Source organism: Typopeltis vanoorti, chromosome 13 (genome assembly GCF_054136105.1).
Source record: "Typopeltis vanoorti isolate ZY-2024b chromosome 13, IOZ_Tvanoo_1.0, whole genome shotgun sequence".
NCBI classification, from domain to species: domain Eukaryota; kingdom Metazoa; phylum Arthropoda; class Arachnida; order Uropygi; family Thelyphonidae; genus Typopeltis; species Typopeltis vanoorti.
The window spans coordinates 8,968,851-8,986,967 of NC_143561.1; the positions used below are offsets into that span (position 1 = coordinate 8,968,851).

Consider the following 18,117-nt stretch of genomic DNA (forward strand, 5'->3'; position numbering starts at 1 on the left):
TAAAAACTATTGCCTTTGGTTCCCTTACAGTAGGCGAGGCTGTTTTAGTGATATCTAACTTTTTGGGGACTGAGGGGATAGTTCAATCTCCCCTGGACACAAATTAGAGATAGCTGTCCCAAGAATATCACTAACAATATCCAGCATTTGGTGAAGAAATGGCTGACAAGTGCTGCCATCTTCGGGTCCCTAATCATCCTAACACTATTTATTGTCTGAGATAGTATAGGTTCTACAGTCGACTTTCTTGAGTTTATGGGAGGAAAAAACTGGTTTACGCATGCCAGAAATTGACTAACTCAGACACCAGTTGAAGAAAGGCTTAAAAAAAGTTCCTTCAGTCGGTTTTCCTCCAGGCAGTCAATTGCAGATGCCACTTTCATTGAGCTACACAGGCTCCCTAAATGATCTATATTTATGGGTACTAATTCCTCATCAATTAATTTAGCCTGCATGGACATCAAGAATAACACAAGTGCATATTTGTAAATGTAATTAACAGAAATGGCAGAACATCTTGAATATTAAGATGTTCCATACGTACAGAGCATACTTTTGTGAAAGTGGAAGTGTATGCATATATGCATACATATCTGACACCCATTTGGAAACTATATACACTCAAAGAAGAGTAAACCAATTATACTATTTTACCAGGTCATGGGATAATCCCACACCTTAGCATCAAAATAAATGACAGCAATATGTAAAATTTTGGGCTTATGATATAGGTCACGTTTTCTTGAAAGCATTCTGGTGAGGTATGTCATCCTGATAAGCTTTCAGTACTAGTATGCTACTGTGAAGAATGAAGCAAATTCTTGATGACTCTGGAAATGCCAAAGAAACATAAGCCTATAGGTGATATGATCAGTAAGGCTTAACATACTGAGTGAAATGTGTTGATGTTTTCTGAGAAAGCTAGTTACATTATCTTACTGTTGACCTTATAACAAATATACATTGACTGCCATGAGCTATGATAAACAGAACTTGCAATATAAAGCAGACCCAGTTTGGAAATCAATCTCTGGAGTGAAAAGTTAATGATGCTGGATACAGTTCTAGTCTGATGAATGTGTATGGCATAAAGAGGATGGCCAGAAAACACTTTAGTGTCTTGTTCAGGAAGTCTGGAACAATAACAGGCCACTTCTCTTTGCAATTTTATGGTACTGACTTTTACACCTCCAACAATGATTATAAAGAATAACATGAAAACACTGCAGTGACTAGCAGGAAGTCACGACATGAACCAGGGAAGCAAAAGGTGATACAACAGATGCATACAATAGCAAAATATCCTACAACAGACTAGGGAAAGTTCTTGTGTAAGATCTATAGAAACAATGCTATTTAAGTATACAAACAGTAAAAGCTCACAACCTTCACAATGAAATGAATGTTGTTGCAAATGCCATCACAATCAGCTGCCAAACGAATAATAAACTGACTATAGAAGGAAAATTACAGGAAATAAAGGAAAGTCATAAATAAATAAAATGGTAAGAAATCATACATAAAGTGCAAAAATGACATGATGAAGTACAAAAGGCACAAGAACAGTATATATATATATATATATATATATATATAAATCAATATTTGAATTTTGAAATGTTACATTAGCTTAAATCCATGTCACTGAAATCTTCAGAATGATCCAAATACATGTAAAGTGCACATTAAAATCAAAAATTTATTAAACCATAAATTTTTATTCAGAAATTTATAATTATTTTTACTGTAGGGATAAATATTTCAAACACGTAATAAGGTACTTTAATTCACAGTACTAAGAGAACAGTATCGATTTATGCAAATTGAATATCAAATGGGTCTGTCTAATTAGGTAGCTGCCACAGCAGCTGTGTTGATAAGTCCATATCCCAGGCTGACTAATGTTGATAGTCTGGGTGGGGTACACTCTCTTCAATGAACAGGTTCTGGGTTTCAAATCCTATCATAGTTATGATGTTTAAGATCGTCTTTTGATGTTCATTGCCTTGTGTAAAATTACTGCCATGCTTATTGAAGATTAGTTTATTATTTTAACTCCAAACAATGTATTATGTAAGAATTAGGAAAGTCTTAGCCTACCTACAGTACAAATGTACATAGTTCTACAATCTTTAATGTGTGGGAGTTACATAAGTAATAAATAAAAACTTCTGTCCCCCGTTCCATGTAAATGGAGGTGACCAATTATAAAGTTGATTGAAGGTTGAAGTCTTTACAGCTCTTCTGGTTCTTATTTATGTCTTCCAATAATTGTTTGTATTGGTGCTTTTTCATGTCATTTTGTGTGCTTTAAATATGGTTCCTGCCAATTCCTCTGTTTCATAGAAATAGAGTGGAAAGGGTCAGTCTTTTTCATCCAAATTAGCTACAGTGAACATTATGTTATGCTATAACAAAATTTGCCTCTGATCCTTGTGGCTCAATATATTGAGTATCTACAGTATAAAAACTGAAGATATTATGGATCTTAAAGAACTGTGAAAGAATGCTAAATGAATAGTGGTAAAATATATACTCATTAGGAATGCAATGAGGTGTATACATCAAATACTTGAGGTGGGGGAGAAAAAAAAAAGCCACCAAAAACCTGCAACGTGAAAGACAGAAGAATCAGGTGATATTTAACCAGAAATACCTAAATATGGAAGTATAAAAGTTTTACAGCGGCTGCACTGTATAACTCAGAAGCCAAGTTCAAACTGCAGATGACTGGAGTAGTACTCTCATAGTATCCATGTATAAAATGTAAATACATGAATTATACTCAGGTATGCAAGTAAGACTTATACAGTTGAAACAACTGTATCAACAAAAAAATGTGGAAGAGAACACATTTCGTAAATTTGACTTGCAAAACAGTGTGTGTGTGTGTGTGTTGCAGAAGTTAGAATTGCAGAATTTGCAGAAAGATGGTTTTTGATGTAAAATAATGTGCAAGACTGCAGTACACATTTTGTAGGAACATGGCAGCATTAACTCTGTTGGAAGTTTTTCCACTTGGTTATACTATAAATTAAAGATAGCAAGAAATTATATACTGTGTTTAATTCTCCAAGAGTAAGCAAACAAAGCTTGTGCCTGAAGTATTTTCAGGACTGGAGCAACTCATATATAGAAGCTAATGACTCCAACATCACTTGCCTTAGTATCCCAAAATGCAAAGCACATACTTACAGGTATGTATAATGCTATGCATTATGGGAAAGGTCTCATCCCACTGATGAGACCCCAGTAAAGGTCGAAACCGGTCTGGGTAGTGACCCTTCCCATAATGCATAGCAGTATGCATACCTGTAAGTATGTGCTTTGCATTTTGGGATACTAAGGCAAGTGGGGTAAAGTCATTAGCTTCTACATACGAGTTGCCCCAGTCCTGAAAAATACTTCAGGTGCAAGCTTTGTTTGTTTACACTTGGATAAAGGATTAAACCAAGTATATAATTTTTTGCTATCTTTAATTTAGGCATTAACCCGATATACTTTAGGCAGATTTCATACTCTTAAATTTAGTACAATACCAGAGGATTCAAATTTGACATGGAAATCAGTAATAGACTATGAACAAGAAGATAAAAAACATAAGCACCATCCTGAATGAGAACCAATCCTAATAAAATATTTATAAAATCCTAGTAAGATATGCAAGAATTTTTAAGAAGAATAAGCAAAGCTCATAGGGCAGGAACTAAATAAATTTCCTGAAAATATAACAAATAGGATTGCCTATTTTCTGTCAACTAAATGAATTTATATGAAATAAGAAAAATTATTCATAACAGTTCTGAGAAAAATTAAGAGTAATTTTAAATCAAAATTAAATAGATGGATCAAGTTTAGAATTGTATTAAAAATGAAGATATTATGAGGATACAACTTGACAACAGATAGCATTTTAGCAATACTTGTGCACAGCTAACTTCAGGTGGTATGGTAACTTAAACATAATGGGAAAGTGAAATTAGCAAAATGGGTAATTGGTGCCAGGAAAACCTCAGGAAGATCAAAATATAAGAAATGACAATATTGTAGTCCTGATAAGAAAATGGAGGAAAATCGTTGACAGGAAGTTAGAAATAAACTTTTCACACCCTATTACAGTGCCGTAGGTAGAGCTTTTGCCACTCCTCTCAATACACACCAAAAATACTACAAAAAATTAAAACGACATATAGGGAAATAAATTAAAACACTATGTTTATTTTTTAAGTAAAACTTTAATCCCAACATTCTAAAATGTTATTTTTCTTGCTTTTCTGTTAGCAAAATCGATGACATTGTCGAAGTCTATTTCATCACTCAGTTGCTGTTCTATAGACAGTACGGCAAGATTTCTTAAATGCAAAATGCTGTCTGGGGCAGACCCCAGAGTGAAAAGGTTTGATATCAAAAAGAAATTCTTGTTCAAATAAATTAATAGTATCTGCCAAAGGAATGTTTGTGAAAAAATACTATGAATAAAAAAATTAAAAAAAAAAAAAAAAAAAACCTCAAGGTTGTAGATTGCTTTTTTTTTTTTTTTTTTTTTTTAATCTACAAAGTTCTTGATGGCTAGTATTCAGCTATAACTAATCTCTAGATCTAAAGTTGCTCAAGGGTCAAAGCCAAATAACTGGGAGGAGACCTCTATATTACCTTTCAGAACTAACTAGGGCTTCTGACCTAATGTCCAATACTTAAATTCAGATGGTGAGCCCAGTAAGTAGGTATCTACTTACTGGGGTTACCATCTGAAAAAGCTATCTACTAGGTACTGAACAAACGAGGATGGGCAGGCAATTTGGCACAGAAACCAACTTGTACTCTCTATTGGCTTAAACCACAAATGTATATGATGGTACAATATGAGATTTCAGGCCACTGGGGCATCGCCCAGTTAAACAAGACCAGGGCCTAGATTGATTTGGTCAGAAATGCCTTAGAAGCACAAAATGGTAGATACAACAATATTGGAGTGCTCACAAATAGTAATTGATTTGGAGGAAAATTTTTGATAGGAGATTAATAATAATATAAACTTAATCATGTAGTACTATCATAGTAACCTGAACACCCCTTGTGCATACATATCAGGAAACTGATAATGAGATCGAAAAATATCACTCAGGAAGATTTCTACCTAATGACAAGCTTTCTTCACACAACACTTTCTAAGTGTCTACTAGATATGCAGTCATCCATCATGAAGAACATAAATCTTGAACCTGAGCAGTCTGGGTAGAAAAACGTGCCACTGACTAAGCATTATTTTGTGGAAGAAAGCCAAACTTTTACCTAAAATTAGATTTCTTAGAGAATGGTTACATAAGGATGGTTGCAAGGCATTGCTACACCAACCGAAGTTGATCTGATAGTCCTCGGTTATCTCCTTTATATGCAAATTTCAGATATTGTAATTTTCTTTAATAATTAGGAATTTACTGATATCTGTTGTCTTATTGATACTGTAGTGGTACTTCTTGAAATTGACTCTTTCATTGTAATTTTGTGTTCCATTGTTACTAATGATGCCTTTGACTCTTAGGAAAATGACTTGTTCTTTTTGTTCGAAACAGAGATCTAAATAGAGATGTTTCTCTAGAGATCAAAAAGAGAAAGTTCTTTTTGATTTCTAGGTCAAGGTTTATGAATTAACATGCAATCTATCCCACAAGTACTAACGTACAATACTAATATTGCAGGAATTAAAGCTGTGACTAACATACAATAGATTAAAATACGTTAAGTAGATAGGATTTACATTTAAAAAAGCATGCAAACACATGTGCTTTATCCATTCATAATCAATTAAACAACAAAAGGTGCAACAAGATAGAATTACAAGTGTGAAAATCTTATAATCTTACATACAAGCGGTGAAATAGTAATGGCCTACAAGGACAGTTTTTCCAATAAGCATCATAGAAGTTAAATAGAGTAATATACTCATAAATTACCATTGGTGGACCTACAGGTCCAGGTCCTCCCATGGGCATCATATAAGGACGAGGAGGAGGTGGAGGTAAAGGAGCAGCCATACGCATATCACGGCCATAGCGTCGATGCCATTCATAATATTCTAACTCTTCTTCATATCTTCTTCTTTCTTCCCAGTACATTCTCTCTTCTTCCTCCATCATTCTTTAAAAAATTATATCATTGAATAAGATTTTAAAAAGCAGGGCAACAATACTATTTTTAATATACTAAATTTAATTTCATATACTAAACTCTTTTTAATATTGTTAAAATATCACATCTAAACAAGATTAGGCACAAAGAAATTCTAGTTTCCCATTTTTATCTCACATTACATATCTCTTTTCTCATGCTAAGGTAAAATATGGATAAATACAATATACCGCCCAACCAAAGAAACTTGCTAGTTATCTGAAATCCAGGCTTATACTGAAAACATGGTACTACACCATTGTTTTTGATTTCTGTTCTGGGATCGCTTTTATTTATGTGTGTGATGATAGTTCAGTGTTTATGAGGAGGTAATGAGTTGATTGCTGATGCTAAATTATGAAGAGCTATTTCAGAATGCTCTGCCATGTTACAGAACTTCACTCCAAGAAGTGGTTGTTCAGAATGTTGCTGATTGAGGGCTGAAGTTCAATAGGCATGGAAACACGAAAGTTTTGAAGGTTATACAGAAATGTGCCACCATAATGAGGTATAAGAACCAAAAAGCTACCTCTGGAATATAAATCGTGAAGTACGGAACTGAAAAATATTTTTGAATGACAAGATGTTGAATGAATGCAAAGCATTACAAGTGGGTGGTGAATGCTCCTATGCTAAATACTGAAGCAATGTATGGAAAAACTTTTATTGGGATTATATTGATCAAGTGTATATAATAAACAACTAAGTTATACCAACTAGTTTCGTCAACTAAGTCTGTTGGCATCTTCAGGGTACATAACTGATGTAAGGCACTAAAAAGTAAAAAACTGTTACAAGCTAAAATCAACTGATTCCAATTATATTAAACAAAGAACAGAGCACGTACAATACATTCATAGAGCGTGGATGATCTCACTTGTTGTTATATACATTATACATTTTTTTTAAATGTATAATGTATATTTGGCCTGTTCAGCCTCGTGCAGTGAATCGTTTGAATCTGCCAAGATCTAGAAATAACATCAATTATATATATTGGAAAATTTTTTTTTCTTTCCCTCATTCATTTATAAGCTATTCATTTCCATCTCTTGAAATAACTTGCTGGTTTCCCATTACATATCATCACTAATGCTAAAATCTATATCATTTTTGAGCTCAATAAAAAAAAAAATCAAATAAGTTATATATGTACAGCAGTTATATTTGCTATTTAGTCTAAACCCTAACATGAAAGTGTTAGCCAGCTTTTATTCAGTCTTCAATCAGCACATCACCTCATAATATGACAATTCTCAAATGAATCAGAATATAAACTGAATTACCCTAATAATGCAACAGCATTTAATCAGCCAAGAAATCAATTTACAATACAACTGGATAACTGTGGTCAATGAATCTGCACAACACCAAAATGAAGAGGATTAAATGTAATTTTCTGAAATCAATGGTAAATTGCCTAACAAATGAGTCCCACCACCCCAGTTATGCAAGTATGTGTTGCTGCCATCTGCCAGTGATTCTGGAGAGGCTTTTCCTTCCCTTTCAAGCCACAGAGTAGAATACTTTTGGAACTTCATTAACCACTTAGTTCTTTCAAAATGGTAAAGAAATTATAAATTTTGTGAATGAATATACTGTACAGCATCTGTGACATTACTTTAATACATGCCAATCAAGTGGATCAATTAAGATGACATCCAAAATCAGTTTACTCTTCATTGAGAGAAAGGATATAGTAATAGAATCAGACCTAGCAAGCTTAGATCTTACCATCATATTCACAAATGCTTCCATTTACTTCCATCTAGAATCTACTTTGAGATCCCAATTTAGAATCAGCAAGCAACTCAATATCTCCTCACAAACACTGAACTATCAATTAAACACGTATATAAATGACAGTGATCCCAGAACATTTTATTTATTTAGCGTATGATGTGCAGGTCTCTGTATACACAAATTTCATAAAACAACATAAAAACAATCATAAAAATCATATTAAAAGGGATACACTAGGTTGAGATGATTAAAATACCAGAACAGAAGCCATTGGTATCCCACTAGTTACCTTTCCCCTTCAAGACATTGCACTCTATAAACAACTATTCCTCTGACTAAGCTACCAACTGGATATCCCTATCTTACTCAGTTTCACTATGTAGCATTTTATCAACTACTTTTGCAAAGGTTCAAAAAATTAATATATATGCATCTTCATTAAATAAACCCATTTTCATTCTTTTGAATGCAAACAATGGTGTGTTACCATATTTTCAGTATAATCTTAGACCTCAGATAACTGACAAGTTTCGTTGGTTGGGCAGTCGATTGGCCAAGTGGTTAGCATACCTTTTCTCCAACAACACGCTGCAAGTTCGAATCCCACCGTTATGGATGTTTGTGATTGTCTTTAGGTGGGTGATGAATGTCCTCGGCTCATGTGAGACCACTGCTCTACTTATTGAATACCTGAAGTAGCTTGAAAAAGTTCCATGTTTGGTCTCTAGAACAGAGTTTCTGGATTATGTAAAAAAAAAAAAAAAAAAAGTGTTGCAATGCTCTCCTCCCAGCAAAATAAAGCATGTCACTTTCATGGCTCATAAATCCCTTCAAAGATGATATTTAACTTACTGAGTATTTAAAAAAAAAAAAACAGTTAAAGGTGAAACTACAGGCAGCCCCTGGGTTATGGACGAAATATGTTCCTGAGAACGTCTTTAGGTCGGATTTGTATGTAACTTGGTTCTGTGATGAACAGTACATATACGGTAATAATAACAACAACAATAATACTATAATGGCTCATATGTGGCAATAATATACAGTATAATAATAATAATAATAATATCCCTGCACTTTAATAATAAGTTACAGAAACTACTGTGCTCTCAGAAACTATTGTCCATAACCCAGGGATTGCCTGTAGTCAGATTTGTGGTTTATCAGAAAATCTCTGATGGGCCTCTCATTAATAAATACTAAATAATACAATAGAGCATACCAACAAAAGAACCAACCTCATTTCTTCTCTCCAACGTTCTTCCTCTCGGCGCTTCCAATATTCTTCCATAATCTGCTGTCGCCTTAGACGTTCTTCCTGTAACTTTCTTTGTCGTAAACTTGGTTTGATATCCACTACAAGATCTGGATTAACTTTTTTCTATAAAATATTTTTCAATACATCAATATAAAAAGGCAATTTGTTTATACAAGAACTTTTCCTGCTATAAAATTATTTAAAACTTTAATATCTTTTTTAAAAGTTTCAACTCTCAAGAGAAAAATTTCAAATGTTTTAATTTACGAAAATCAATATCAATCACATAAGCCTAGATAACAGACCACTGCATCAAATTTAAACAATTTAATGTTTTTGAAAATATTTGAGAAAATTTACATGTGAATGTTTGAAAATCTTAGATGTTCAATGAGGAGAGAGAGAGAGAGAAAAAAAAAAAGAGAAAAAAAAAAAAAAACGAATCAGCAGGGAAGATATATGGCGAAGTTGTTCACTAGATTAGCTGAGTCTTTAGTAGAAGTAGAAAACAATGCGAAGCTTATAATACAACTTTGTTAAATCCAATTATTTTAATTTGAATCAAAGAAATCATGTATGGTGAGCAGACAATTTAAACAAGGTAATATAACAATGGATTTCAAAAGTTGTGAGCCACGCATTAGCAATGGTACATTGTGAGATGTGATAAAAAATAAAAGTTTCTCGAAGATGGACTGTTAAAATCAGATGAAAATAACTCATTGTTGAGTTTTTATTTATCTTAGAGAAATCAAAACCTCAGTAGATTCAAGAAGCAGTTCTGGAAAAAAGTAAACAATGAGTAATACTTCATCTCACTCACAGCTGAGTAAACAAGGAACACCACTAAACATTAAAGTTCCAAGAGAACCAGGTCAGGTATAATATAAAAAAATAAATAATATGTTTTTCCTGCTTCCATTGCAGGGTCCACGTGTTACAGAGATATGACTTTTGTTAGTACAATTCCCAGCAGGCCTATCGCCGAGGCGGAAATGTATTTTTTGACTGTAGCAGAGTGTTCATGACGTGGTTTGCAGGATGAAAAAACTCCTGCTGTCCACATCCAAGACCGGCTAACTTGGCTATGGCTGGGAAAGATCCTTAAGCTCCCCATGTCGCCGATGGAATTGAACCTAGGACACTCCTTTCCCCAGGATTATGTGGTTGTGCAGTGCATAGCCACTAGGTTAACTGCATGGACTCAACAAAATCGATTCATATTTTATTTAATTCTTCTGAAAGAAGAAGAAAGTCAAAGGAACAAACTGTACGTGCTCCGTGTACATGACTTTTGACAATAACTGTTTCGCTTGATATCATATCAAGTGATGTAAAGCTCGGGCAGATACACCTGCCAGTGAAGGAAAGCGTTCTGTAGATGGAAAATTCCAATAGTGCCTGTAGTTAAGGGATTATGAGTGTATCAAAGGGAGTGCCATTATTCATATTCAATAGTGAACTCAATTCACTTTATTCTGTCCAAAAACTGAAGTAATTCTTTTTCAGTGGCACTAGACTGCACATATTGAAATATAGCCAGATACAGGTCTGAAGAAAAATGGTGTTAAAAAGTTGGCTTTCCTGATGCTAATCAGCCAGAGTAGGTGAGATAGAAGGAACAGCCATGGGCATCCTATTTGCTGATATAATTTGTTCTACCATGTGAAATATCTTGCATTGTTCTGTATTCTACAAACAGTCCAGGATCTCATTACATACATAGCAAAGCATGAGGTTTGGCACGCATGTGACAGGTTCCTGAATTGTAGTGAGGCAGGTGATCCCCATGACCTCACCAGCCACTGTAATTCATTCCAGATATTCAACAGGGTTGAGGATTAGGGCTCTATGGAGACCAGTGTGGTGATGCCCATGTACACAAACCATGCAGTTACAGCAGCAGCCTTGTGACATGGTGCATTGTCTTGCTGAAAGAGAGAATGATCAGTTCGGTAAAAACATCACAAAGTAGGAAGCATTCAATTATACAGAATGTTCAGATACCTCTCGGAGTTCAAATTCATGGCACCACAAAGATCTGAGGTCAAACCAAGAAAAACGCGACTATACCATCACACAGCCACCTATAAATTGCATAGTTGGGTTTACACACTCTGTAAGAGACATTCACTGGGCATCCGTGATACCTGTCCATCTGCTCGGTAGAGTGTAGCATGATTAGTCTATCCATGACACAGCTAGAAGCATCAAATTCTAGTCACTGAAAAACAGAAGAACAATGGCATCCACCAGTGCTTGATTTCCTTAGAAGTAATTTTTCAGTTCTCTTTTTGTATAAATATTTAGTAAATAAACTTACTTTAGAGTAATCCGATTGCTACAGAATAGACATATATTTTGTGTCAAATAATATTGCATTTATTATAATAAATGCATGTGTAATATTTGAAATGCGGGGTGCTTAAGGGTCAAAGCTGTATAACTGAGAGGAGACCTCCACATAGCCTTTAAAGGAATGCGGAGAACCGACCAGGGCTTCTGACCTAATGTCCAATCCTCACCTTCTCGTGGTGCACCCTGTTGGGTATCTACTTTGATACTGAACGAACGAGGATGGGCTGGCAATTTGGGATTTAGCCGACCAAATTGTATTCTTATTGGTTAAACCAAAATAAAAAATGATGGTACAACATGACAAAATTTCACGCCGGCTGGGGCGTCGCCCGGTTAAACAAGGCCCCCGTTGTTTTCGCCAGGGAACCAGGGCGAACAGCGAAAAGTCAGCTACTGGAACAAATCTGAAAACAAACCCCAACTCAACATCACCAGAGTTAAAGATCGGTACTATCAACGTAAGAAGCCTGAATGGCAAAGAAATGGAGCTAGCTGAGGAATTAGATAAGTACCAGATCGACATAATAGGGGTGACTGAAACAAAAAAGACCAAAACTGGTGAGATCTTTCTGAGCAATAAATACAAAATGTTATATTCAGGCAATAACAATCAAGGAAAAGAAGGAGTAGCCATAGTATTCAACACAAAATACGAGGCTAATCTTCTTGAATGGCAGTCAGTCTCAAGTAGAGTAATGTGGGCAAATATGAGAATGGGGAACTGGACAATGAGACTTATTTGTGCCTATGGTCCCACAGAAGGTTCTACTAAGGTAGAAGTGGAGGAATTTTTTGAGGCTTTAGAAAAAGCAACTGACACAATGAAAAAGGAAAAGTTGGTCCTTGTTGGGGATCTAAATAGTAGAGTAGGAAATGATTGTGAGACATACAAAAATATTTTGGGAAAATTTGGAGAAAAGAGCAAAGCTAATAATAATGACAAATATCTGTTGGATTTCTGCTCAGGACATGGACTGGTTATTACTAACACCATGTTCCAACATAAAAATGTGCACAAATTCACATGGAGAGAAGAGGCTAGGAATAAGAAAAGTCTCATTGACTATGTTATTGTTGATAGTGATGTTTTCTCCCTGGTGCAGGACACCAGAGTGTACAGAGGATTTGAAATTGGAAGTGATCACTATTTAGTCTTGAGCAGGATAAAATTGAATTTCATATTGAAAAGAATAACATGTAAGAAAGTTTTAAAGCGAATAAAAGTTGAGCAGCTCTCAGATGTAAACTGTAGACTAAAATACAGAAATATTATTGAAAAGAAAATGAAAGAGTTTGAGAACAGGAATCAAACCTTGGAGATTCAGTGGCAAACTCTGAAGGAAACATTGATTGATTCTGCCAGAGAGGCATGTGGTGAGGTTGTGTGCAAAGATAAAAAAATCAGAACTCCCTGGTGGACACAGGAAGTTAAAGAGGCAGTGAAGGAAAAGAAGAAAGCATATCAAAAGTTCCTGGCAAATAAGTCAGCTTTTACTCTTACAAAATACAGAGACAAATGTAAGAAAGCTAAACAGTGTGTAAAACTAGCTAAACAAAAGTCATGGGAGGACTTTGGCAAGAATATAGAAATTTGTTGTTTTAAGGATACTTGCGACATAAGACTGAATGATATAATCACGTAATCACAAGAAAGATATTTATTTAACCAAATATTTCGGTCTGGAAATAGCAGACCATCGTCGGTGGTATTACAATAACAGTTTAAAAAATATACAAGCTAGAATACTAACAATAGATCGTTGAAATTAGAACGTTTCATACTTAGTGATATAACATCACGCGGCATGTTCTAATTTCAACGATCTATTGTTAGTATTCTAGCTTGTATATTTTTTAAACTGTTCTTGTAATACCACCGACGATGGTCTGCTATTTCCAGACCGAAATATTTGGTTAAATAAATATCTTTCTTGTGATTACGTGATTATATCATTCAAGAATATAGAAAATAAATATCAAGAAGGTGGCAAAATATTCTGGAAGTTGTTGAAGAAGCTTAGGAATGGAGGAAAGAGTGCTGTAAAAGGAATTAGAGATGATAAAGGTGAAATGAAAACATGAGAAAAAGATATCCTTGAAGTATGGAGTAATTACTTTGAAAAACTGCTAAATGAAACAAGCAGTGATGACAGCACAGTGATAAATAACACTGACCAGGCATGCAGTCAGGAATACATATCCATACTTGAAGTAGAAAAAGCCATCAAAGGCTTGAAATGTGGAAAGGCAGCAGGAGTAGATGATATTCGACCAGAAATGCTGAAGTATGGTGGTATAAGAGTCTTACAGTGGCTGCACTGCATAGTTCAGAAAGCCTGGACAGAGGGACGAATTCCCGATGATTGGAGTAGAGCTCTCATAGTACCCATATATAAAAAGGGAAATAAAACTGAATGTGAGAATTACAGAGGTATTTCCCTACTGAGTGTTCCTGGCAAGATCTATGCAAGTATACTTGAGAAACGGTTGAGAAGAATTGTGGAAGAAAAGCTTGGTGAAAAACAAGCTGGATTCAGGCCAAATAGAGGCTGTCAGGATCAGATCTTCACTTTACGACAAATAGTCGAGAAAGCATGGGAATATAACAAAGATCTGTATTTAAGTTTTGTCGATTTGGAAAAGGCATATGACAAGGTGCCAAGAGAGAAGCTATTCAATACGCTGCAGTTATATGGTGTCAATGGGGCATTATATCAAGCAATACTTAGTCTTTATTTGAGTTGTGAGTCAGCAGTTAGAATTGAAGGAAGTACAGGAAGATGGTTTAATGTTAAATCTGGTGTGAGACAAGGATGTACATTATCCCCTCTGTTATTCATTATCTATATGGATCACATTATGAAGGAATGTGGTATTAAACCTGATATCAAAATTGGAGATGTTAATGTCAGCTCTTTGCTTTATGCGGATGATGTTATACTTCTAAATAAATCCGCTACAAGTCTGCAAGATTCTCTGACTAAATTGAATAGCTGTTGTAATAGATATGGTATGAAGGTCAGCAATAAAAAGACAAAGACCATGAAAATAGGCAGAATCATTGAAAATGTCAACTGTGTTGTGAATGGAGAACCTGTGGAACAAGTAAAACATTTCAGCTACTTAGGCACAATTTTTACTGAAGATGGTAAACTAAATATAGAAATAGACAACAGAATCAGCAAAGCTGGTATCGTGGGAAGTCAATTGAATAAATTCATATGGAATAAGAAAGAAATTAGTCGGAACACTAAATTAGCTATATACAAGACTGTGTTCAAACCAATTTTAACTTATGGATCTGAGAGCTGGGTCAGAAGTAAAACACTTGACCAAAGACTAGAGACCGCAGATATGAGAGTCCTGAGAAAGATTAGAGGCGTGAACAGATGGCATCAATGGCAATATCATATTAAAAATGAGCATATTAGGAAAGAACTTGACATTGTCAGCATCCAGGAATGAGTTAGCGAGCTAATCTCAGATGGTATGGTCACTTAAATAGAATGGGAGAGGAATGATTAGCAAAACAAGTGTTCTCTGCCAGGTTGGCAGGAAAACGACCCAGAGGAAGACCAAGATATAGGTGGATTGATACGGTACAAAGTGCCTTAGACGATAGAAATATAAGATCTGATAATGTTGGAGTCTTGACAAGTAACAGACTGATTTGGAGGAAAATTGTAGATAGGAAGTTAGTAATGATGTAATTTTTTCATGTAGTACTGTCATATCCTGTACACCCCTTGAGGGTACATGGCAGGAATTTGATGATGATGATGATGATATTTGAAATGCAATGAATATTTTATTTCACAAATTATAAACTGCATTTTCTTTAATAACACCTGACATAACCAGCATGTCAATCACACAAAGAGATGACTCTGGATACTCTTGTACCTCCTATCTACACTGATTAGAAGTTTGAGTCTTCCTCAGTGGCACATGGAGACATATATACAGTATTAGGGCAGTTGACAAGGTCACCAGTGAAAGGATATTTTACCAATTACTAAAAATTGTCATACCATAAAAGGCACTAAAAACCAGCCATGATGCTGCACTCTCATCTTGTATATAGAAGGAAAAAAAAAAAAAAAAAAACATTAATTTTATTTCTTAATATTAATAACTATTAATACAATTATAATGATCTACTGGAACACACATGTTAAACCCTATCCAAAAAAAATTAAAATTTGGCTGCATTTAAATGCCTGTTAATCTTTGATTTATGAGAAAGACAGACATACTGTAGATCAAAGTGCAGAACACCGATTCGTCTTTCAAATCTGTTAATTCCATCCATAAAAGGCTGCACATTTACAGTACATTAGTACAAGTGGTGATATAAGAATTAAATAATTCAGGAACCATGTAATCTAAACCAACCAAGCTATTTTAAACCTGGTTTTACCCCATTTCCCAAGTAAGCAAACAGACAAATAAGTCAAGTCTGCGCCTGCACGTAGCGTAAGTACATGTGACCTGCAAAGTAGTGCTAGTCTAGGCAACTCGTGGTAAAGGTGGAATAAGCTCCGATCACTATTCTTAATATTTACCCTTAATGTAAAGCCCATCTCCTTGAGGAGATGTATGATGCTATGCATTAAAGGCAAGGGGCCACTACCCAGACCGGTTTCGACCTTTATTGGGGTCTCATCAGTGGTAGCCAGTCTTAGAAATACCAAGGTTAAGTAATACAGAGCTTATGAGTATTTTACCAACACAAGTTACCATAAGGTGCTTTGACCTTATTAAATAAAAATCTCAGGATGAGAGATAGATGTAGAAAGTTTTTTACCTTGGGTATAATATATGTTAAAGATGCCAAGCTATTTTAAACCTGGCTTTACTCCATTTCCCAAGTAAGCAAACAGACAAATAAATCAAGTTTGCACCTGCACGTAGTGCAAGTCTAGGCAACTCGTGGTAAAAGTGGAATAGCTCTGATCACACCCAAGGTAAAAAACTTTCTGCATCTATCTCTCATCCTGAGATTTTATTTAATAAGGTCAAAGCACCTTATGGTAACTTGTGTTGGTAAAATACTTATAAGCTCTGTATTACTTAACCTTGGTATTTCTAACCCTGACTACCACTGATGAGACCTCAATAAAGGTCAAAACCGGTCTAGGTAGTGGCCCCTTGCATTTAATGCATAGCATCATACATCTCCCCAAGGAGATGTATGATGCTATGCATTAAGAATAGTGATCAGAGCTTATTTCACCTTTACCACGAGTTGCCTAGACTTGCACTACTTTGCGGGTCACCTGTACTTGCGCTACGTGCAGGCGCAAACTTGATGTATTTGTCTGTTTGCTTACTTGGGAAATGGAGTAAAACCAGGTTTAAAATAGCTTGGCATCTTTAACATATATTATACCTAAGGTAAAAAACTTTCTATAAGTACAATGGTGGTTTCATCACATCAGGTAATTAATTAAAACTCCCACCATTTAAAGATTTTTTACACACAATTATTAGGATTTGAACCTACATTCAATTAGCTGAAGATGGATACAATATCCACTGGTCTGTGTGATAAGATTCTTTACATATATAAAGTGCCTGACAATATATAAATATCTCATATTCTTTATGGTGCTTCCCACATATTGTTATCGGTGGAATAGATGAGATTCCCACAAGTGTTTGATTATTAGTATTTCATTTTACTAGGGAAGATCTTCTCAAATGCCTTTAAGAAGTATCAGTTCATTTAAAATAAAATGAACTGATATGTAGTCATATGGGAATATAACTGGTATTGGATAGAATTTGAAGAAATTATAAGCTAATGGAAGTTGAGCAAGAATGATTTTGCATGTCAGCCATGTATAATTCTGGATATTGGAAATCTAAATACTAATTCAATAACCATATGCAATAGTCAACCCACAGAGACAACTCCCTTTCCACTCAAAGTTTTGACTATGCAAGTGGTAATGAATTAATTGAAGCATATGAAATTAGTTTTGAGAAATTAAATTTATGCTACTGTATTCTTTGAAGATGATGCAAAATGTAGTCTTACTTTATACTGTAGCCTATGTCTCCGGCCTTTCATGTGCATTTCTTTTGCATTAGGATCATTGAAACGGCATTCACATAATTTACACTGGAAGCTGATAACCTTTCCATCATCATTCTTAATTTCTTCAATATAATCTTGACCTGAAATTCAAGAAATCATATCATTCAATTATAAAATGTTTTCATATCACCTCTTAAAGCATTTACATGTATGAATATATAACAGCAAATACATTAAACTACAAACTAAGGGGTTAAAAAATTTCATAGAAAATTTGTATGCCTTCATGAATCAATTTAAAATCTGAAGTTTGAGCAGAAAAGCTACTCATTAGGATGTTCCATTATTTATTAAAAGCTCCTATCCCCTAACCCTTATAAGTACTAGCTACATATGAAAACCATTTTAGATCAAAGCCATTTAGTTGCGATTGTCACCAAGCCCATTACATATAAAAAAAAATATGCAAAATTACAGGAAATTATTTATACACAAAGCTTAAGAAGTCATTTCATTTCAATAAAAAAAAAATTACCGTATTTCCATT

At 34.7% G+C, this 18,117-nt stretch overlaps 1 protein-coding gene across 1 annotated transcript in view; it reads right to left on the reverse strand.

The window, feature by feature from the left end:
• Positions 1–18,117, reverse strand: part of LOC150099925 (zinc finger RNA-binding protein-like) — a 174,094-nt gene that overhangs the window by 52,377 nt on the left and 103,600 nt on the right. Inside the window, exons 10-12 of the mRNA XM_090403122.1 lie at positions 17,571–17,710; positions 9,150–9,292; positions 5,955–6,138 (exon numbers count right to left, since the gene is read on the reverse strand). Of these exons, the coding sequence (XP_090259248.1) occupies positions 5,955–6,138; positions 9,150–9,292; positions 17,571–17,710 (467 nt within the window). The remainder of the gene's footprint in view (positions 1–5,954; positions 6,139–9,149; positions 9,293–17,570; positions 17,711–18,117) is intronic.